This window comes from Patiria miniata, unplaced genomic scaffold (genome assembly GCF_015706575.1).
Source record: "Patiria miniata isolate m_02_andy unplaced genomic scaffold, ASM1570657v1 HiC_scaffold_11, whole genome shotgun sequence".
In the NCBI taxonomy this organism is placed as follows: Eukaryota; Metazoa; Echinodermata; class Asteroidea; order Valvatida; family Asterinidae; genus Patiria; species Patiria miniata.
The window spans coordinates 2434327-2459163 of NW_024037049.1; the positions used below are offsets into that span (position 1 = coordinate 2434327).

General features: G+C 41.8%; 1 protein-coding gene across 1 annotated transcript in view; it reads right to left on the reverse strand.

The window, feature by feature from the left end:
* The window catches only part of LOC119741705 (sortilin-like), an 80657-nt gene that overhangs the window by 24722 nt on the left and 31098 nt on the right, over positions 1 to 24837 (reverse strand). Inside the window, exons 5-8 of the mRNA XM_038217568.1 lie at positions 19473 to 19646; positions 11854 to 11998; positions 2831 to 2884; positions 1257 to 1327 (exon numbers count right to left, since the gene is read on the reverse strand). Coding sequence (XP_038073496.1) covers positions 1257 to 1327; positions 2831 to 2884; positions 11854 to 11998; positions 19473 to 19646 — 444 coding nt within the window. The remainder of the gene's footprint in view (positions 1 to 1256; positions 1328 to 2830; positions 2885 to 11853; positions 11999 to 19472; positions 19647 to 24837) is intronic.

Consider the following 24837-nt stretch of genomic DNA (forward strand, 5'->3'; position numbering starts at 1 on the left):
GAGGTTTTTTATTTCATTAAAGTTATAACAACAGTCAAAATATAACATTCTACATATGAAAGTGAAGCTGAAAGTGTATATTTTGCATTCTGACCACGATGTATTCATATTTATCGTATGTAAAGAGAAAAATGACACGGTTTACCTCTTCGGCATCCTCCGCTACGCGTCGCCATTTTGGAAAATTTCGAAGATGGAGCGTTGATCTTTGGGGTTTCCCTGATCTAAATATAGGGTTTCTGGGGTCATAGGTCGCTGGAAACGTCACAGAATCGTCCAAATAAAACAGCTATAAGGGGGAAACGTTCTGCTCCAATGCTTTTCAATGGGCTCGACGGTGCGACTCAACCATTTTTTCTTCGATTTCAAAAAATAAACATTGAGAATGAAGGACAAACTACAAGGATTCAAATATGGCAATATGTTTTAATATTTTTATCTTTCACCTTTGCAAAATTACAGCAGAAAGTCACACTTTTTTTCCGGCTGAACCATGCAACCGTGTGTGTGTGTGGGTGTTCCTGTATTGTATTACGCTCGAGGACAGACAACAAAAGGAGCACAAAGGGGCCTTTCATCCTCGAACGACGGTGCCTATTGTCCTCAAATGCAGGTTTGTGCGCTTAGTCTATGGGAAAGGTTAAGATCAGGGAACAAAGGAAAACACAAAGCCAATCCTCGGAAGCATAGCAAAAAACGACTGTGTGCACATGCGTGTGTGCGCTGTTCACCGAATCGTCTGAAAATTGTGCCTGCGTAAATGACATGCCTACTATAACTGCCAAAGCCCATTTAAGTGGCTTGATAGATCGGTTAACCATTAATACTGGTACAGGTTGTATAGCAGCCATTTTAACGCGTCAATTGTACCGATATGATTCCAGCTTACAGACATGTTCAATCTGTCACTAGTAACCCTATGTATCAAAACCCTGATGGGTTTTGATACATAGGGTTACTAGTGACAGATTGTCACCGAGTGTAGGAGTGTCTGTTCATTGTGTAATAGATTATTTAGAGCCTTTTATTTCTTAATTAACGGCATGGTAGCTCCAGCGCATTAGTGCCAGCTTGCTAAATTCCAAAAACAAGAAAGACATGTAAAGTTTTCTTCCATACAAGACTTAAAGTGTAAAACATGGTTGTTGTTTTTTTCAACATTCTGTACAATTCATTTTGTAGTACTTTTTACTTTATATCTAATAAATGTAAATAGTCTTTTCCACAACAGGGGTAAAGTAGATAATTATCCTTACCTTTCCACCATCCACTGCTGCAAACACAAACTTTCCCTGCACTCCAAAGCTGTACACATTCATTTTTATTGCTATAAAAATATACAATCCAAATAAAGGAATATTAAATGTTAAATACCTTTCAAACAGTGGCAATAGTTCATATTCAACTTTCATTTTATAAAAAAAATCTGATTTCTTTCCTTTTCAGGCCTTTTTGGTGGTGTTTATGTAAACATGAGTGTTTATCCCATACACACACCACATGCCTGATATATGCACACAAGTCATATTAAAAGTTATTCATAAATACCTCAGACAGTTTAGCCATTCCTATTGGTCGAGAGCCCGTCACGTGGCCGGTATTAAACGGATGATAAAGACATGGCTAGCTGGTCTTAAACACTTTTCCAGTGTCACAATAAAATGTGGACTCCTAAAAATCCAGTGCCTCTTATCGTTTCATTGGTTGAACGTTCACAATCCTCACGTAGGCATGCGCAACACTACTAGGGAGTCAGAATTTTAAAGTTCTAAATTCAAAACGCAACGCGCCAGGTGCGTTCTGCGCGACATCGCGTAGAACATGATACGCGCGCGTCAATCTCCATAAAAGGGTTGTTTTCATCTTACTCGCCAGCTGAACACTCCATTATTTTGCAGGAGGGATGTTTCAAAAAGCATAAAGTGAATTTGTTGAACAAAATCGGGATGTTTTGAACGAATTATATGATTTTTTTTTAACCGAAAAGGTATTTATGAATGGGAATAAATATGTACTCCGTCGGTATTTATCACTCTGTTTAATACCACTTAGAGTCTGGGTGCTGATAATTACCCTCGCCTCCGGCTCGGGTAATTATCAGCACCCAGACTCTAAGTGGTATTAAACAGAGTGATAAAAACCTCCGGAGCACACATTTATTCCCTTAGTATAACCTAGCGTAGTGAGAAATTGTTCATAGAGGTTCAACAACAAAAAATGCCCCAAATTCCACCCATATGCCAGACAGTCATGTTGATGGTTTCAACCTTGTCCCCATACAGTACACCACGCACAAGCAGGCTGTGTGCAGAGAGCACATTCAGTGCATTGATCATTACGTGTTGCTAACCCCCTCTTCCGTCCCTACCCCTTAATTCCCGTTGCTACACCACTGTTTATAAGTGGAGAGTGTAAGTGCTCGCAAAATGATGATCTGAATGCAACGAGGTGTTGGATCGAAATCAAAGTTATCTCGCAGCTAGCCCTATAAGAAAACTGTACCGAAACGCACGGAATGCCAGCTAGTCCTCGCAAAACTCGCCTGCTCGCTACGCCCATTGCATAGTTGAAAACGTAGCGGGCAAAAGTCTAGGTGGCGCGAGCTGTGCAAAAAAAAGTTTAGTTGGCCGCAAGAGGGCGCTAGGCAAAAAGCATGATCGCAATGGCTGCTCACATGTGAAATGACACAACCACGAAGTTACAAAAGTTATGAAATGAATGCTGGAGTAAGGAACCTGTCGGGTAAAAGTAAGTACTGAAACCTGACCTGGTTACATATACTATAAATCAGAGTTTCAACTGAGTTACGAAGTTTCAGATACATACTCACCAAGGAAAGTCTTTCCATAGTCAGTTGACCTCAAAAGCTTACGAGTTCCTGAACCTGAAACAACCAATGCTCAATATAAATTGCCAACATTGAAATCAAGTGTCTAAACTACGAGAAAAATGTCCAACAAAATACATTTCTGCCGGTTTGACACTAAATTTTTTATCGGTAACTGACGTTACAAAAAAGGAAATTGCAAAACTTTACATACTGTTCATGTTAAAGTTTCCTATACTGTGCATTGATGGAATTTTTTTCAGACTGTTACATCATTAGGTTGTAAGTCACTTGCTACCATAATAATTATTAACTAGACTTATGTTTATGGACAAACACAGGGCTATTTCGGAAACTTTTTTGTGACATATTATGTGACATGTAAAGTTTCAAGTTTAAGTTCCATCCAGAAAAGATGTGTAGTTCTGTTTATAATAAATGGTGGAATATAAATATGTGATGACATTCTCATAGGGCTTTGAATTATGACGTCACATGTCAAGTGATGTCATGATGACGTCACATCAATTTCCGTCTTGTTATATTCTTGGAGGGGATTCGTATTTAAACAACTTGGACGCAGATAGCACCACAACAGCTCCAGCTCGGTTTGGCTTACAACTTCATGACACACGTTTATTCAACATGGCTCCGCGCACAGAAACTCTTACACGAGTTGACCTTTGACATACTCTAATAGGCTGGCTATCTGTCACATGCAGACACGACATCCCTCCCCTTCAAAAAGAAACTTTGGTTTTCTTGAATAATGGGTGACATGCAAACGATTAACTATTACAATTTCCACTGCCCAATAATCACAGCAACTAACAAACATCTTTAACTTTAAATCCAAGCAGAAATATTAAACTTTAGGCGAATTTAAAAAACCCTCATATGATCAACAACATGCATCTGTCTGACCTTCATGGATTATGGATTTGCATACATGCACAAGTCAAGCTACAACTAGTAGTGCAGGTTTGGAATTTACAACACGCGGGTGGAGGGTAGTCCCCCTGCCGTACCCTGACGTGTGGTCGTGATAAGTACCGACGGGCGGGGCGGGCGGAAAACGCGGCCCTGCGTTATGTAGGCCTCGACTAGCCACCAACAAAGGTGGGGGACTAGCCAAGACGTAGTGGGCACCAGATGGTTGATCGGGTGCCAACGGGGTTTGTAGAAAGAAAGCAGGTGAAGTTGAATTGGCCTCATCTCAACCTGCAAAAATCTACTAAGTCCACCAAACAGGCCATAAGGCCCAAAAGCCTGAGCCAGGCTCGGGCTGGAGCCACTTCCGTCAGGAGGAAGAGGGACACACACTGCCGAAGGTTCAGCAGGCGGTCCTCCGATGGGCGGGCCAGTCCCCTGCAAAGATCGAGGGATGCACCTAGAAAGGTGGGAACCTGCGAGGGGACTGGATGGTATTTCTTGGTGTTGATGAGAAATCCAAGGTCGGAAGCAAGGTGCCACATTAGTTGGAGCGCCGCTTCCGTCTCCCCCCGAGAACGACCCACTACTAAGCCAATCGTCGAGGTACATGAATATCATGATCCCTCGTCGCCGCAGTGCCGCCCCGATCATCTTCACGATCCGGGTGAACACCCGCGGAGAAGTGGACAGCCCGAACGGGAGCACCACAAATTCGTACAGTATATTTTTGTATTGGAAACGTAGGAATTTGCGGTGCTCCGGCATTATCGGTACGTGAAAGTACGCGTCCTTCAGGTCTATACTGGCCGCCCACGCTGGCGTTATGATTGATTCGAGAATGGTCCGTAACGTTTGAACCTGTTGAGGGGTTTTAAGTTCAGTATTGGATGCCACACGCCGGCCTCCTTCATGGGGTCCAAGAAGAAGGTTGACATGAAACCCGCCCGGGTCCCCCCTTGGGGGACAACACGAACTGCTCTCTTTAGAAGGAGGGTGTCGATCTCCTCCTCGAGGGAGCGGCGTTTTGCTGTGTCAGGCGGTACGGGCGTTGTCCGAATAAGCATGTCCGACAGGGGGTCCTCGTAAACCGCTGCTGATCGGTTCGAGGACCCACCGGTTGGAAGTCACCTGCACCCAGGACCCCAAGAACTCCTGAGAAATATTTCTCAAAATCCCCTGGGGGAAAATGATAATAAGAGTCCACGCGCTTAGCGTAGGCACTCCATGTCTTTGCGTGCATTATTCCGTCTATGTGGTAAACGCACACACGGTCCAGCGGCATTGTGGGAGAAGCCCGGACCGGTTCTGCCGTCGGTCCTGATCTCTTCTTGAACGACTGACGCTCAGGAGGAGGAGGATCGGTACCAGCAGGGAGATTCAGGACCCTGATCATATCCCGTTGAACCAAGCGGAGTTCGGTCTCAGCCACCAATAGGCGTTGCATGGTGCAGGTCAGTTCGCTCTCGTCCGCCGAGTTGTCAGAGTACGGGGGGCGAGTTGTCACTGGGGAATGGGAACCAGGCCTCGGGGGTGAAGCAGCGCCGTCATGGTGTCCCAGTATCGAGCCCCGCTTGGACTCTAATGATGCCGATGGGTGTAAACTAATACCGTGCGGGGATGCCGGTGCACGGCTCTCCGTACGCGGCATTGTCCGCTGGTCTGTAGTCACCCCACCACGGCCGTGATGACGGGCGGGTGGGGGCTGTAATTCTGGAGGGGACTCCGGCACACAGCTAACCATGTGTGGTATGTCCCTTTGGCCCGGAGTCATCCAGCTGTGACCGTAGTGGCCAGTGTGTGAGTCAACTGGGCCGAATCCCAAGTCCCCCTGTCAGCCCGACAATGAGGCCGCGAGGGAGTGAAAAGCCTCCAAAAAATCATTGCGCGAAATTGGGTCGCCGCCCTTGTGGCGTTTCCCACGGTGTGATCGACCGGATGACCCGCTAGAACTCGTCGAAGAACGGCGAGGACGACAGTTCTTTTTCGCTTTTTTCTTTTTTGAAGATCGGCTCCAAGTAGTTTCCGAGGATTGCGGGGACACGGGGATGCCCGAACAACGGATAAATCCGATGTAGAGGCATGGCCCTCAGAGCGTAGCGTTAACGCCCTTGGCGTTAACGCCCCGGGGGAATCCCAGGGAGTCGGCTATGCGATCAATACCCCTATGGGATCAATAGCCCGGGCGGCCGACAGTGCCCCCGCCCTGGTAACAATAGGCGGGTGCTGCACGGTCAAGCCGGCCGTATAAAAGCCCATCCCCAGACATAATGGTAATCACGGGGCTGGGTGGGCCTGGGTGCACTGAGCCATGGAGGAGTACTTCCTCTGGCTGTGTGTGGCCCGTAGACGGGCCAGGGACGGGCACAGTGCGCCCCGTAGCGGGGCCACCTTTTGCCACACGTCCCTTTTTGGGTACTGCCCTGGCTTCAGACAATTTCCTTGTCTTGCCGGTGCATTTCCCCTTCAGCTGGGCGGACCCGTGAATATTGACCGAAGACGGTGGGGTTGTACGGCCCCCCGCTTGGTCAAGGGGTCCGTCAGCTCCGACAGCCGGCAGTGGCTGAAGGGGCTGACTAGAGGACTGCTGCCACGGTGACGTACCATCACCAGTGCAGTCCCCCCGAGAACTCGGGCTTGTCTGGTGGGATGTACGTCCCTCCATTATCGACACACCCAGTCCTCCCCAACTTCCTAGATTTACTCATTTCTTACTTCACTTCACTTAGAATAACTCACTATAATAACTCTACAATAAACACTTTCTCTTTATTTCTTATAAATAGTTTTCTCACAGCAAAGAGGCATAAATAAAACAGTGTAATTCAGGTCGATTGAAATTTCACAATATACCTCGTCTGCGGCTAAGAGAAAAAGAGGACGCTAACGTAGTGCGCATGTCACAGGGCGTCGAGGGTAGGACACTTGAGGGCCCTATTGTGTGTAAAACTCTTAGCAAATTGCCTGCCGGCATAGGGAACAATGCATAGGTAGTATTTGCTCTACAGGTAAGTAGAGTGATGTAGACCTTATACTTAGGATGCATGCCACACTGTCTCTTGGGTCTGCCCGCACATGGACTGGGCAGCTCCTTTGGTGGGGTCACAGCGGGTGGGGTATCAGTTACAGTCTTTGGGGGACTTATTGCCTGGTCCATGGTGTTCCCACCGCTGTCCGCTATGGGAGGTTCACTGGCAGTGTTTATGCCTGTGTCACTTGCACTCTGCGTGAACTTCTGAACATGGCTGGTGTTTCGGGAGTACTGGGCTCCCTCCGGGGCAAGGGCGGATCCAGGGGGGGGGGGCCAAAGGGGGCCATGGCCCCCCCCAAAAAAAACGAAACCAATTTTTTTTTTTTTAATGTGACATCGCAATAAAGGCAGGCAATGAGTACACCACCATCTTTTCATCAAAAAAATTGGTTAAAGTGGTCAGAAATTGCCCGGATCGCACCACAGAGCATCTAGAATCCAAAAAATTTTCGGGGCCCTCGCGGGCCCCAAACCCCACGCCGTAATTTTTTAGACCCACTTTTTGGGGGGACCAAAATTTTTTTTGGCCCCCCAAAAAATTGTGTTCTGGATCCGCCCTTGCTCCGGGGATGCAACAACCACACTTTTGCCGGTTTTACTCACAACGGTGAATGGGTCGGGAATGAAGGGAGTAGATCTTCTCCTGCCTCACAAGGACTTGGTTGCCAATCTGCACATCAGAGTATTTTGCATTTCGGCGTGTATCCACGTACAGTTTGGCTTTTCCTTTGCTTTCAGCATCATGGTCACAAACCTCCAAGTCAGTGTGATCGTCTGGGTTGAATGCTGGTAGTTTGCCGCAGATTTTCCGGTTGAAAAGTAGCTCAGCAGGAGTTTTCCTTGTGGCGGGGTGTTCAGTTGCGCATTTGCGCAGTTCTTTACTCCAGTCCTGACCTGCAGCTTGCTGCAGTTTCATGATCGAGTCATTCTGTCGCTCCACCTCACCGTTTGCTTGAGCTCACAGTTTTCGAACTTTCCAGTGCGAATTGCTTCTCTCACGTTTGCAAGTTCACCGTCTTCGGCAGACGCGTTTTCGACTTGCCTCATGGTCATGGCACGCGGCGTCACAGATACGGCTACGAAACGAACATATTCATCCGCGCCATGGGCATGTTCCGGTTTGCCCTTGCCACTTGAGAGACGTGACAGGGCATCAGCAATATTCTCGAGTCCGGGGAGGTACACAACTTTGTAATTGCACGGTTGTAAGCGTAGCACCCAGCGTTCAATTCGGGCACACGGTTTGGAACGGGGTCCATATATGGCCTCGAGTGGCTTGTGGTCAGTTAAAAGCTCAAAGTTGCATCCGTAGATATAGGTATGGAATCTTTCGCAGGCCCAAATTAACGACAGCGCTTCCTTTTCTGTTTGCGAATATCTTCTCTGACCAATCGGTCAGGCTGCGGCTCGCATAGCAGATTGGAACCAAACCGTCACGCTGTTCCTGAACTAATACTGCACCCAGGCCGACTGGGCTCGCAACACCTATCACCTTTGTCGGTGCCGTTTTATCATAGTACGCAATGTGGTTGCCTTTGCTAGGCTCTCCTTAAGCGCGTTGAAGGCTGCTTTCTGGTGTGACCGAAATTGAAATGGAACGCCTTTTCGGGTCAGTTTGCGAAGCGGGTTGGACAGAGTAGCGAAGTTGGGTATGAATCTACTACTGAACCCAACTAGGCCGAGAAAACTCCGAACCTCTGATACATTCTCGAGCACTCTAAATTCGGATACGGCTCTGGCGCGTTCTTGCATGGGACCAATGCCCTTCTTGGACAACAGGATCCCTGTGAATACTAGCCGGCTCATGTTGAATTGGCACTTCTCAGCATTCAGGGTAAGACCTAGCTCCTGCAATCTGCGCAACACTGCCAGTACTCTACTGTCATGGGTATTTTGGTCAGGGCCATGTACAATTATGTCGTCTGAGATATTTTCTACGCCTTCAAGACCTGCTAGCGCTTTTGCGATCATGTACTGGTACTGTTTGCTCGCAGAACTTACTCCGAACAGAAGTCGTTTGTACTGATATAGACCGCAATACGTGACAAACGTCGTGATCCCTCGCTACTCCAGGGCGAATTCCAACTGGTGATATCCCCTTTGAGCCGTTCATGCTTTGCAAAAGTTCTTCCACAGTAAGAATTGGATGACGGCCGCGTAAGATCGCTTCATACACACATCGCCGTGTCGCCGTTCGGTTTCGGTACCACAACAACAGGGTTGACCCAAGGTGTCGGGCCATCAAAGGCTTTGATTATGTCAAGGCGCTCTAGTTCGCGTATTTTTTGTTCTACTCTACTGCGCGAACTGAATGACGTTCGCCTAAGGGGCTGTACAACTGGCGTAACTGAGGTGTCGATGTGGAGCTTAACTTGCTCAGTTTTCAGCTTACCCACGCCTCCGAACACCCCAGGAAACTGCTGCTGGTACTGCTTGGCCTTGTCACCACTCATAGCTGAGCTGCTCTTAGCACACCTGTCAACTTTGACCTCATCTATAGTCCCGGCGTGGCCGCTTACAGCATTGATTCCAATTTGGAGTACGCCCAGTTTCATTGCTGTGTCTTTGCCAAGTAACGGTACTCCTTTTCCTTTGATGACGATGAATTCGGCTCGGGTAGATCTGCCTGATACCTGCACTTCGCACTCGAACGTACCCTTGAGTGACAGGGACGGTCTGCGCCATACGCCCACAGCTTTCTGTCTGGTGGGATTCACACTGAATTTTGTTCCGTTTAAGTAAGTCCCAAGTCTGCTCGTTGATGATATTGCTCGTGGCTCCCGAGTCATTCAGCATGTTAAGGTCGACTCCGCCCACCTTGATCTTCAACATGTTCGAATGTGGTCCCTCTCGGATGAGGAAGGCGTAATCTTGTGAAGCCTTGGGGTCATTGTGTTCCTCACCCACTTGGTTGACTCTGGGCTTGGTTTTTGTTTTGCACATCTTCGCGAAGTGGTCCCTGCCAGAACATTTTTGGCATGTCTGACCCCTCGCGGGACAGTTCGAGTCACGGTTGAAATGTCCGGTTCGACCACATCTGTAGCAAGCACCTTTGGGGGTCGGTTCAGGTTTTGTACGCTGATTTCCCGTTTGTGATTGTGGTGACCTTGAGTGTTTGGTTTCCGTTTTGGGCTTGTACTGCTTGTCACAGGATTTCTGTTTCTTGTCTGACACACGGTTGACAGAGTCAGATTTAGGGTCTTTGCTTTTGCCAGACAGTGCAGCCATTTATCCTTCCACCTTTTCATATTTATCAGCTATTTGCAGTGCCTTATCCAGTGTCAGTTCAGCCCCAGTTTCCAACAGTTTGCATCTAACATAATCGGATTTGCACTTACTCAACACAGCATCCCTGATCTGATTGTCCTTTTCCCCTCCAAAATCGCAATCCCTGGCCACCCTCCGAAGTCTGGTTACAAATTGTAGCACAGTCTCTCCTTCCTTCTGTGACAACTGATGAAATGCTGCGTTCTTCCGGGGAACAAAGTAGGCATTCAGCGCTTTTTTTGCAGCGTCATAGTCGGCAGGGTCACCCGTGTTCGGCAAGGTTTGAAAAATTTCCTGCACGTCTGGGCCCGCAAGGTGGAGCAGCAACGCCCGTCGTCTTTGCTTTACCTCGGGTGCGGTGGCAGATCCAACGATGTGGCCCTTACCGTCCGCGTACAGTTTGAACGACATAAGCCACCTTTCCCAACACGGACGAAGGGTTGCCGGCTCTGAAAAGCAGTCGAAGGTGGGACTCACGGTTTTCTCCATTGTTTACTCTCGTCGCCAATGTTATATTCTTGGAGGGGATTCGTATTTAAACAACTTGGGACGCAGATAGCACCACAACAGCTCCAGCTCGGTTTGGCCTACAACTTCATGACACACGTTTATTAAACATGGCTCCGCGCACAGAAACTCTTACATGAGTTGACCTTTGACATACTCTAATAGACTGGCTATCTGCCACATGCAGACACGACACGTCTCTAATCATCTATAACAATCTGCTGCTAGATGGCGCTTTAACATTTTATGACGTCACCGTTAGTTTTTGTAAAAAACAACTTTTATAGCCAAAGCATACATCATTGAAAACAAGTTCACATATTTTACAAATTTTAAAGTACAAGGCACTTCCGGTTTCAACCGGAAGGATTAGGGTCACAGGAATTGATAGAATTATCGATGGTCTTCATTTTTTATATAATGTGCAAAATTACGTGACCCTTTCTTCCTGTTGAATCCGGAAGTGCCTTGTAATTCAAAATTGGTGAAAGATGTGAACTTGCTTTCAATGATGTATGCTCTGGCTAAGTTGTTCTTTACCATAATATTATAGTTATAGATGAAAGTTGATGTGACGTCATCATGACGTCATCATGACGTCATCACGTGACATGTGACGTCATAATTCAAAACCCTATGAGAATGTAATCACATAGTATATGCCACCATTTATTATAAACAGAACTACACATCCTCCCTTGGTGTAACATAAATGTATACTTGAAACTTTACATGTCACGTCACAAAAAGTTACTGAAACAGCCCTGTGTTTGTCCACAAACATAAATCTAGTGTTGTTTTAAAACCATTTTTCTAAAGTTTTGCTCAGTGTACACAATAAATACATACAAACATTTATGTAAATAAAAATAAAAAGTTGTCCTTTCTCTGCCTTTGGTCACATGATTAAATGCTAAAACTGATAATTTAATCCAAATTCATATTTTCTGCTGTTTTAACATTCAAAACTGAACTGAAACAATGTGCAATCATAAAGTGTCATCCCCATCACTTTACATTTGTCACAAAAACAAATGCCAAACCTCAAGTTTAATATTACTTTGCCTTTCAGAGAGTCTTCAAACTGAACCAATTGAAATGTTAATCTTCATTCATGCAGGCTTACTAGCATTGTACGATCCATGTACATACAAGTAAGTATGCACATGTTCATGTATATGACTGCATAGATTAGCATCTGTTTGCTGCGTATTAACCAAACTAATTACCCCAAACCATCTGGTGCTGAATATTAACAATTTAACAAATTTCAATATTGCTTTTCATTTACCTGTTTTGTCCTTGTCAGTCCCCGATGATACAAGCACAAATAAAGCACCTGGCTCCATTTCTTTGGTTCCCCATGAGTAAGACATCACATTACTCTGCACATCTCTCCAATGTATTCCAAAATCATCCGACACCCACAGTTTGAACTGACAATACAGCATAAAAAACATTAATGATTCAAGCATTGCTAGTATGTGTCAGGATGAATTCATAAAGAAAAATTATAATCAAAGATCTTCAAGCAAGTGTACAACTACAGTCGAGTCTCGTTATAAAAAACTCGTTCAGACCTAGCCAAATTGTTTGTTATATCAGAATTTTGTATTAAGAGGAACATCAGTCCCATTGTGCACATAATGCACAGTCGAGACCAAGGCGTTATGTTTGTTACAACCAGAATTTTGTATTAACAGAGTTTGTACTAACGAAAGTCGACTGTACATATTGTAGAATGCAAGGGATTGCAAGGGGCAACCCTCTGTGGGCAATTTGAAAAACACATTGCAGATTTTTGCGATGAACATAAGAAGCTCTTTTACATACAATATGAGTCAAAAAGAAAGTGATAGATTTGAAAAATATTTCCAATATTATTTTGCTCGCTCCATTTCACAAAACAATGTATGGACGAAGTACATCTTATTGACTATTAATATTGAAAATTTCACGTAATTTGCATACTCTATTCCCAAGTTATGTCTATTTCAATCACAAGATCACTCGGCTGTCCACCACTGATCATTTATACTGTTCTACAAATGATAAATACCCATTGAGTACAATGAAACATGGACGTTTTCCCACCTCCGTGAATGAACGAGAACTTGCAAAGGAAAACATACAAAAATCGTCATCAATGTTTCGGAAAAAAAGTTGACTCATATTCAAAACACAAAATCTGACAGTAAAAATAATGTTTCAGTCTTTATTTCAATTATTAACATTTCATTTGTATTTGAATGCCTGTGGGTAATCTGTAATTATCACTACTAGTGCAGGGCCAGTCGAAAATGTGCCTGTTCGGAAGGGGCAGTTGGGAACTGCAGCTCAAGCAAACAACGCATATGATTCAATGGTGCTTCCACAGGTTCAACGCACACTCGCAAGTTAAACGCACGCATGTCGTCATCCACTGGCACTGATGTACCCTTACTGGACAATATGAGTAAGATTTGAGGCTTTGCATGGTGGAACTACTAAATGATGAAAGGTTTGCGGAAACACCATGTGCGAATAATTTCTCAACTAAGAGATTGGTTCTGAAAAACAGAATGGTTCTGAAATTGGACAATATGGTATCGCCCTACAGTAACGGCTGCTCAGTCGGCCGTCTGTTGCTCAGTCAACTGCAAAATGCATGTGCCCGTGCAGCCACTCACGTACATGTACATGTACATATGGAAACATGGCATGCAGTGCTATTCACCCATACTGGACAATGGTATCGCCCTACAATGCACGTGCGCGTGCCCGTCCTATTTGCATTGTTAGCGTCATATCGAGCACGCGCGCTTTAGCTTTACAAGACGTAAACAATTTAAAAGAACGGCAGTGCGTGGTGTTATGTTCTAAGCTATATATTGCCACGTTTGCCTTCAGAAAATGCTGCTTTTTTTGCAGCTTTTTCGAGAACCGCTCATCCAAACAACTTCAAACTTGACACTGCACATTCTGTTGTCCCGAACAATATACCCGCCGATTTTCAACTTCATACGGCGCCCGGTTCTGGAGATAATCGACATACAGACAGACAGACACACACACACACAGATTCCTGGAATTATAGTAAGGATTACAGTTCAATAGTTTCCTATGGCATTCCATGGTCAGCTATAAAAATGGGTTCTGTTAGTTAAAATGTATAACTTTTAATGGCACAGATTAAACTTAGAAAGAAAAAAATTCACACAAGTGAAGGAACATGCTTTTCAAGACATACCCCTGCACTGCAGACAAACAAAGAAAAGGAAAAACTGCAAACTAGCTATTAAATTTGATCAAATAATTTTAACATTTGGGCAAGTCAAAAAATCATAAACCTCAGTGCCAAAACTTAAAAAAAAAAAAAAAGGCACAAACGAAACATTTATCATTTTGAAGCTTATTATCTGTATTTTATTGAAATATATTTTATTTCTAACAATGTTAAACAGGTAAGCTGTTGCGTTTAAGTGAAAAAAAGTACATTAATACATGGAAGTACATGTACACACAAAAATCAAAAGACATGATGCGGTACTATTAGACGACTGTCTTGTTGTGAACACTCATGAAGTCCACAACATCTTTGCAAGGACTGAAACCAACAAAGCCTGTGGCCCACATGGTATCTCCATTAATAAAGTCCTCAAGCTGTGTGGCCAACCCTGCTGCTTAACATGTTTTCATCAATGATTTTGAATAGTGGGGACATCCCACAGTGTTGGAAATTTTCTTTTATTACTTCAGTGCCCAAGGTTAAGAATCCAAAAGTGTTAAATGATTTTCGTCCCATATCCTTGACCTCAAATGTAATAAAATGTCTGGAAAGGTTCATACTAAGAACGTTGTGTAGTTAAGTTACCCAATTTGACTCTCATCGGTCTGCTTATCAGAGACACAGAGGAGTGGAGGATGCACTGATTACTTATCTGCACAAATTTGTACAATCATTTTGATATTCTTAAGTCATGTGTTAAGCTCAATTTTTATAGACTTTTCCAGCACTTTTAACACCATTGTTTCTCACATGTTAATGCAAAAATTACTTAATCTTGATCATACTGGTAGCTTTCTTACAGACAGACCACAGCGGGTGAAGTGCAATAATTCTCTGGTGTTAAATCTGAGGAGGCAAGTCATATTCGTCTAAGGATGTCAGTAGAAGAATGGCATGTGGGCTCGATGTCGCAACCAAGGTACCGGTACCTGAACTTCTCTGTGATTTCAACAGGCTCAGCAAGGACAGTAACAATTTCCTTCCTCGTGCTGCCGTGACTGGATATCCTGGTGATTCAATGAATTTCTTATGCCTAATGAAAGAGCAAACGATGGATCACTAACAACGTTGAGGTCTTCAATGACAAACACAGAGCTGTGTCGGTTTTGGAGAAAAAAATGATTGTGTTTTGATTTTTGTAAAGGAAGTACCTTTTGTAGATATTCAAGTTTTATCCAGATCAGATGTGTAGTTCCATAGACATTAAATTATGCACTTTCAATGTTACTTCACATGACATGTGATGTCATCATGATGTTACTTCAATCTTCACCTATAAGTGGTGTGACGGCAGTTGTGCCTTGTAAATGGTTGTCACTTGGTGGTCTGTTGTGTGTGTGCGCGCCATACATATCCTTGTCTGGTCACATTTTGTGAATCGTTATTTTCGACTCCAAAGAATTGAGGTTCTCCCCCAAAACTTGACCTAGGGACAGAGGTTATTTGATTACTATATATTTTATAGTTCATGTAATAATTGTGAGGTAATTTTGAGTCATTGAATGATGTTATTTGTAATGTTTTGAGGATCAATAATTGCTCGATAAAACCAGTTTTGTATAAATGTGTTTGTGCAGTGATGTATCATCAACGACACATGTTCACTGCACCTCATGTAGTAATTTATGTTTATACCCCTTGTGAATAATGGATTTGGATAATTTGGGTTTAATCCTGGGCTTTACAATATGGTAAATCCTCTTCTTGTTTATTATAAACCTGGCATTTTTTTAGAAGCAACATGTCTAATTAGAAGCAACATGTCTAATTATTCCACATGTTAACTACATACATGTATTCCACTTGTATGTCCAATTTACATATACATGTACATGTATGCACTTTATGCATTGTGCTTATTATATTCCTTTGTGTTTATTTTTTCCAATTTTTACGTGAATCAAGTGAAAAGTACCAATGTTAAAGTGAATCAACTTAACCAAGTGAACCAGTGAAAACCAATGAAGTGACAATTATTGAACGCCAGAATAAATCAATTGAATAAATCAAACTTTGATTTAACATATTTAATTGAACCTCAAGAGAACTTAGTAATTATATAATAACCGCCACGAGTGGACTTTCTTCCTCAATGCTGTACAACAAACAAAACCCGATCAATAAAATGAAACACTTGTAGTCCGTTTGCTCCTCACAATCATGGCAGATTTGATCATTTTGTGAGAAGTTTGATTGGGAAAGATGTAAGTGAAAATGTTAGTGAAGGCAGATGAAAAATGGAGGATTTTCAGTCAGCACAAACAAGGGAAGGACCTATGCAGCATCTCAAATTCACCGGGACAGATGAAGAAGCCATTTTCCCCAAATATCATTGCTATGCGTTCCATCAGTCAATCAAGTAGCTGACTAGTTTTAGCACGCAAAAAGTAAGTCATGTCACCCACTTCGATAGCCGCTGAGCTCAAAGGGTATTGTGCACAGTGCCCTCAATGTGTGACATTCCGCCAGCACAATGTAAAAAATGTCCAAATGTTGACAGTAAGTCATGGGTGCAGACCAGTAAATCGGTCCGAAATTGCCTGCGCCGGCCAAATCACGATTTGCATGCCCTCAAAATCTTCGGTATTTGAGCATGCTGTGGGCCATGAACTTGAGGGTTTGTAAAAAATATGGGTGGAAACCGTGCACAGGACTTGGAGCTTGCAGTTCTGTGTAATTTTGATGTAATTTGGACCCTAAAAGCGCTCTACTTTGCAATGGAGTGTAGGCATCGTTTTTCAAAATGGCGATGGGCTTCAGGACTTTTTTCAGCGGTGATCATCTTCAGATGGAAATTTCTCCTAAAAGTCATCAGTTGACCCCCCAAAAATTGAAAAGAAAATGAAAGATGATGAAATAAGCTTTAATTTGATGTGTGTCTCGAACACCTTGGAGAGTTGTGAGTATTTTTCCCGAATTTTTGAAGTGGGAGCATTTACCATTGGGGTCTATGGAAGTTTATTTACTGGTCTGCTACCTCATGGTAAGTTTCCGCGAGGCTGCAGAAGCAAAGTCCAACAGGAATACAGCTTAAGTATGGTTTTTGCCACTCAAAGTTGATATCTTGGATTTACATGTAGGCCAATAATCAAAACATGTACACTTAAATACAGTCCGGAGTATCAACTCCCATGCTGCCAAAACAGAGTACATGTACATGTACTACTGTTCTTTAATACAGATTTTTTGCTAATTTTGCAAGGGAAGTGGTTTTGCCGCCTGTCGTCTGCTTCACAGATGATCAACTTGTGAACTATAGCACGTAGTCCTACACACACACAGACAAGTGTGAATATCGTAGACCCCCCATGTCCCTCTTTTGTTTGTACTTGTGTACCTGTTTGCAATTGTGGCCCTTCGGGAATTGTGAACCCTATTGTCCTCTTTTGTTCAATGTCCCCTATTCAATGCAGAAACAAACTCATAGCCTCACCTTACATACATGTATGTACATACTGTGGACATTCCTTTGTATTTGTGTAATTAACAAAAAACGGAGAAAAAAATCACTTTACTCCCACTTTGAACACTCTTTCAAACCAATTTTTTATCATGATTTTTAAACAGAAATGGTTAAATTGAAATTGGGTCAGGATTCAATAATGGACATCATGTTCAGCTAAACAAAAAGGCAGTTTGGTTTCTTGGGATTGTTCCGCGAAGGATCTTGCGACTGGATTGAATCTCCAAGGTTTTTACACTACAGTTAATTTTTCCCGATGGTGCTGCTTGACAAGGACTGTTTTCCCAATCCATGGTGCTAGAAAGTACCATTCCTTTAGCGAGGACTAAACACATTTTCTTTGCATAATTTTACTATAGTGCTGCTGAGTTCTTCCTGTGTGCACAGGGGGCCTTTTGTTGTATACCAAAGAGTGCAGAACTGAGGAGGCCGTGCAAACGGGAGGTAGCTAGAACAAAAGATTGCGTTCCTGGCCTGCACATGCCTGCAAACGGTTAATGTATTTTTTGATCCCTCGCTCCCTAAGACTCCTGCCACCATTCCAATTATTAAAATATAATTAATTATAAAATTTTCAGAGAGATATATTTTGGTAACTCCCGTAACAGTTTGTCCACCCATCTTTAGTACAAGTTAAAACATATAAGAAACTAACAAACAAAAACAATTTTCGCTAAGATTATTAACCTTTCTCTCTGCACTAAAAACAAAATCTCTTTTTACCTGCATTCTGCAGGTAAAAACAGGATGCCAAAATGACTACCTAACCCCCATAATTTAAGCCAAAACAAAATCATTTTTTTTGACAAAACATAGACTTAAAGGTTTAGTCATCATTTGTAATTTCTGCATTTTGTTCGTTTGAAGCAACAAAAGTGCTCAAAATCTAAAGAAGGGTGCTTAACAACTATCCCGATGAAATTTCAGCTCAGCTTCAGCTGTATATTCCGAGAAAAACAGCATTCTAGGATCTCGATTTCAAATCAAAAGTTGCTGAATCATGTTTTGGATTGGGCCTGAATTCAGCATCCGAGACACTGAGTAGATTGCAGCTACGCGATGTCACGCACTGATCTGACGAATTATAGCAACCGCGCGCACGTGTACGTCGTGCCAAAGCTTGCGCACGCTTCGCCAAATAAAAAAAATGAACTACTAATGGAAATTTCCAATTGTGCAACTTAAGAAGCACCGTTGGAAATGCCTTCTTTCGTTGATTTCTTCAAAATGACAGCTTGCCAGAAAGAATAATTTCACAGGGAGTTTAGTCCCCTTACTATCTTTCAACCAAGTATCTTGTTCAACAATAATTATGTCAGTTACTTTTTGGGATAGTTGCAAATGATGGACTATAGCTTTAACCATCTTCTATCTCACTGTCACACCACTCAAATGAAAGGTCTTGTTGTCCCCTTTAATTTGATACCAGATTTGAGGTTAAGATGCTTGCAGTTTTGAAGATTTCATAATTTTTCCCCTTTCAGCCATATCCACACTCTTTCAATTCCATGCACCTGTTTCTCTTTGAAGTACAGCAGTAATGCATAGTTACCTAGAATCCTTCAGTTTTTTATGGTATATGTGATAAAACCTTTCAAATGGGCATCTAGATTTTTTTATTAAAACAAACAGAGATACTGAAATAAAAGGCATCTGTTATTACTGGTAATTCCATAGCCTTTACACATACAATTCTAATAAAAATAACCAGTGATGAAAACTCCTTTGCAAATATCTATCAAAGAGTGACTGTGGGCAGCCAAAAGGTTCCAATTACACAACGTGAAAGAACCACATGACCATCAGTTTCCCAGTGATAGGCCACCATTGCAGAAGGCAAGCATTTGATTTACAACAACAATGTGCATTGCAAACTTAACAATAGGGCTTACTTTTATGTAAAATAACTGCAAATTCTTAATCAAATGGCATAATAGTTAATACCTCTGCCGTGTACGGTTGTCATAATAGTGCCGACCGAGCACTGGTTAGGCTCCACATTTTTCTCACATTTGTTGCCATCCATCACAGCTTTGAATTGTGTCCTACTACGCGACACACTGTACGATCTTTGCCAACTACAATCGCGACACTAACTTTCTTGTACCCAGATATAGGCTGGGTCATAAGAGAGCCCTATGGCGATCAAGTACAGTAATGAATACACAGCATAACCCACCTGCTGATATGGTGAATGCGCTAGTAGCATATTAGTAGCTGTGCTGTGGAAAACAATTGCCCCATCAAGATAAAAAGGAAGAATGGATTCATCAAATGTTTCACCGCCATTCAGGGTGACATACACACGTGTCTGGCTCATATCTTGGTCTTCCATATATGAAACAAGGATCACCTACAAAATAGAAAAACACAAATAAAAATCTAGCAACACTTGTAGTTAAAACGAATAATGCAAGTGAAACTTGTGCAATCCCCTGGCATGCTGACAGTTTTTATACAGTCACTAAGTGCGACACTTGTCAGTGTACCTAACCAAAATGGAAGATTTCTATTGTTTTAGCAATAGTGACCTTGAACTTTGACCTGTCCGCCCCAAAGGCAATATGCTTAAGACTACCAAGAACAACCCACAAATCAAATTTCAAGTTCCTAAGTAAAGTATTTCTCAAGTTATCGTGCTGACAAGAGTGAACCTAACCAAAACATACACGCACACACAGTGAGTATTTGCCTGCAATTGGGGACCCCCTATTATCCCTCTTTTGTTTGTATTGTTTGTATTGTTCAACATTCCCTATTGAATGCAGAAACAAACTCACATGTACATGTATACTCATAGACACACAAAGGGAATACGCTAGAATTTAGCTAGAGCAATTTAGTCCAAAGATTACCAAAAGTGCTGGAATCTTTTGAGATAAATTCTAAACCCTTGACAGATGGTTCCAACAACATTTTAACTGTAAGGGTTTGCTTTTTCATATTTAAACAACATACCTAATTTTCATACAGTATAGTGCCCACAGAATAATCTCTACTTCAAACACACGACTACAAAAAACATTTTCTATAAAACACAAAGTTTGGGGGTAGTTTTGACGAGGTGACACCCCTCAATACCACCCCTGGTTACACTACATGCATGACATGTACCAGGCTGCACTCTCTATCCCCCTCGTTTGGCATATTTTTTATTACAATCTTCAATTTGGCACCATGGGACTTTTTCATGAATATCATGCCTGACCGCTGACATAAACTCTGCATGGGATGGGTTCCTAGATCTCTTTGAAGCTGCAGTACGAGATGCAATTCCATGTAAAAGACAGCGTTCAAGGAGATCTTGTCCCTGGATTGATGACATTTAAAGTATGGTTGGTAAAAAAACCTAGGGCCTTTAAGCTTGCCAAGCAAACTGGGTCCGATGAAAATCCACAATGAGGTTAAAAGTGCTGTTAGTATTTCCTTTAACAGACATGTTGACCAGCTTTTTCATTCTGAGAATGATAACAAAAAAGGTTCTTTTCATGTAACTACTGTCCCATTGCATTGACTTTGGTAGTTTGTAAAATCATGGAATCCATTATTGTCAATGCCATATCATCCCATGTCACAAATTATTTGCTTTTGTCATCCGAGCAGTATGGGTTGTGGTAGTCCACCCAACATTGATGCAATGTTTCTTGATTTTGTAAAGGCCTTTGTTGTAATGCCTCATGACATTCTACTTCAAAAGCTAGCTAGTCAATATAATATTACTGGCAATACAGTGTATTTGGAAGTGGATTGTCTTTCATCTCAGGTCGTTATCAGCGGGTACTGTACAGAGGTAGCTTTTCACCCTGGTTCCAGTATCATCAGGAGTATCCCAGGGTAGTGTCTTAGGGCCGCTTTTGTTCAACTTGTTTATCAATGACCTTCCCTCATGTACTTCTTCTGCCTGTCTGTTGTTTGCAGATGATACATTATTATTCAGACCTTTACCTTGCCAACAGGATGAACGTATTTTACAGGAGGATCTTAATCAAATCCACAGGTGGTGTGTAGACAACAGGATGAATCTTAATATTAAGAAAACTAAAGTTATGCATATCACTTGTTCTAGCAATCCCGTTGTTCCTACGTATAATATGGGATCATTTCGTGTCAATTCAACACGATTTTGGACCCGACCCTCACAGATTAAAACAATATTAGGTGTGATGATTGGCCTACATAATTTGTATAAGAGATACACCCAGAACTGAAATCTTTTGTAGTGTGGCTCGTTAGATTTTGAGATATGGATCAACTAACTTTTGACAAATTAGCATGACCTCCGAACTTTAAATATTTGTATCTCCAAAACTATAGCACCTACAAAGCCAAGTTGTACACCATAATAAGGCTCTTTGAATGGCCTCCATTTCATAAAATAAAACTTAAATCTTACCATGAAGCACAGGGAATATGCGTAACGAAATGACCTTTGACCTTGAATTACAAAAATGCTTCAAATTTTGTGTTTTTTCTCAGATGTTAGTTTATGATGTAAGCAACATATTGGAAAATTTTGTAATGGGTGCTCTTAAAATTTTCAAAAGATGATTTTTTAAATATACATGTACCGTACCATGTCCAGGAAAAAACGTAATTTGCATACGTACTTACCGTACATACAGCAAGTGCACATTGACCTGTACATACTTGCCCTCGACAGCCCTAATGTGTTGTGTCAAATACAACATCTTGCTAGCTCTAGATTGTAGTGTAACGGAGGGGGGGGGGGGTGTCATTGGCGGGGGCACGTGTCTCCCAATGGATGTTCATATCCCCCGGTTTTGCATTTGTTTCTCATCTTTTGCTGAAAAGTGGACAGGGTTTCGGGTGGCACCATGTGGAGGGAGGTTTCTTCTTGGAACCGGTTCTTAATTTTCAGAACCACACTTCTTCCAAGAGGAGACTTCTTTCCACATGGTGTTGCCCGCAATATTGTCTACTTAATATGTCAGCCGCCATGTAAAGCGTCAAGTCATATCTTTTGCTTAATTTGTTTCTTTTTTTAGTATCATTTTGGTTTGCGGTAACACCATGAGGTAATGACTACTGCTCAGAAGATATTTATACGTATGTAGTTCTGAAAAGAACTTGTCCTGCTTGTTTTCTTTTGCTTTTTCTCATCTGGTTTTTATTTGTTCATAGTAATTTAATATCTGATAACTTGCAATGAAACTTTTTTTAACCGGGGGGTTGGCATTTTTCTCATGTTTTGTTCAATTTACTAATTTGTTTTTGCTAATTCTTATCTGGTTTTTATTTACTTGCAATGAAACTTCTTAACTCTTTAACGTTAAATGTGGACATCCACAATAATTTGGTCTTTAAAATGTATTGTTTTTTTCTTTAATGGGGGACATCTTTCTTCCTTTTGTTGTACTATATTTTTGGCTTTTCCGCATAGTTGCGGAAAAGCCTTTCTTTTTGTTCTGATTTTTTTTTCTTTCTTCCCTCTTCTTTTTGTTCATCCCAAATCCCATAAACTTTGTACATGATGTTTGTGACATCCACTTTTGGCATTATTAATCTTTGTCATACATAATTCAAAGTCAGCATAGGCATAGTCCCTATAGCAAAGTTGCGTCCACCATGGGTCATGTGACGTCATCACAAATGTGCTTATTTTAAAGTCCTATATCTACAAAACTGTATGTCCAATTCGGTTGAAACTCGGTATGCACATGTAGGTACATGTAGGCCAGGATGTGTTATAGGTAAAAATTGAGGTGACGTCATCATGACGTCATCGTGTGATTTTATATAGATTTGTGAAATTTTGAAGAATACCACAATATCTCTCGACCCAACACGCTAAATTCAAAATTCTTTTTGCATTACGTTTGTTAGGCAATAGGTGTATGCACACAATTTTTTAAAATTTGTGACGTCACGATGACGTCATCAAAAACGTGATTTTTCAAAACACATATAAGGGGGTCCATGTAAGTCCGATTGTCTTGAAACTTGGTGGGTAGGTACCGTAGGTACTGTTACTAATATGCAAATCCTGAAGTGACATCACAATGACATCATCGGAAGATGTTTTACGATTTTTTTTTTAAATTACAATTTTTCTTCTGCTTTCAAAAATTTACACTTCCATTCATCCGTTTGACTTCAAATTTGGTGGAAACCAAGACTACAATGAAAAGTGTGCATTGACAAGTGTTGTTAAGATGACGTCATCGCGGGGTATGTTCAAGTCCTCCATGTTAGGCAACCATTCGACTAATTTTTAGCCCAATTTACGGACACCTCATTTTTCCCCTTTTTTGTTTTTTGGATTAAATATCAAGATGTTATTATTTTCACATGATTCTCATTTATTTTTGTAAAGACAGTGTGCTGATGACACGCAGTGTTCAGTCTCAAGATGTTGAGGATGATAATGCCGTATGCGTAATTATAACGTGCCAGGGAACTGTCCAGTACCATACTGATACTAGCTCCATGGATATATCGCGTGATAATTTACTGGCCACTTCAAACTTTGCCTGGAAAATATTAAAGACTATTTTGACACACCAAAGGAATATGAAGATTGCAAGTAGGAGTATAAAGGTAAGAAGTATCCTTTTTGTCCAGTAGAAATAACAGCTAGTAAAATCACAAATTTAAATGTTGTGTTTTTCGCAAACCAAAGCATGATAATGTCAGATACATTAGGCTTTATTCTAATTTGTTATCTGATAAAGTTTATTCAGACATCGTGTTTGCACTAAAACTGTTCTAATTTGAAGCTTTCTGTGTCGTCACTTTACAAATGTCAAAGCTGGCCTGTGCCTTTTACGGTTTATAAAATTTAAGTGGATTTACAGGATTTTGAACTTATGCTTCCGTCTAATTGTTTCACTCCAAAACTAATTTTCCGATTTTGTTTTCTTCTTATTCTGTTAACAGACTGTGGATAGTGTCATGAAGAGGGTCAAACTAGCGGGCAGTCTCCAGTCATAACCAACGCAACTCGAGACTATAACTACTCATCATTGGACAGGGAAGGATGAGCTAAACCACTTAAAATTGCTGGATTAAGAATTGGGTGCATTATCTAAGCAAACGGCTACAAGTTTTCCAGGCCAAATTTGCATTGCACAAACTTGTGAAAAAGACCTACTCATTTCTTCAGGATGTTGAGTTCTTGTTGATCAACTTGAATTTCTAGGACTGCATGCTGGGCATTGAAATCTCGGAACAAGATTGAGATATAAATTATACTGCGAACCCAAGTCAAAAAATTGCTTTTACCGGTAACTGTGAAACATTTATATTGTTGAAACATTTATATTGTTACATTTACATGTGCAAACATTCTGAACAAGAAAACAGCGATTCTTGACTTTCACCATTAGGAAACACTGTAAGAAATTGTATAAAATATTCATAAAATTAAATGTGAGAAACCGTGTAGCCTGCCATATAAGAAATGAACAAGTCAGGTGTGTTTATAAACATAAATGCCCTGCAACCATGACTGTTTCCATGACATAACACCACTAACATCAACTTACATATATACATGTACTTGGGTCACATGGAATGTTCATTGA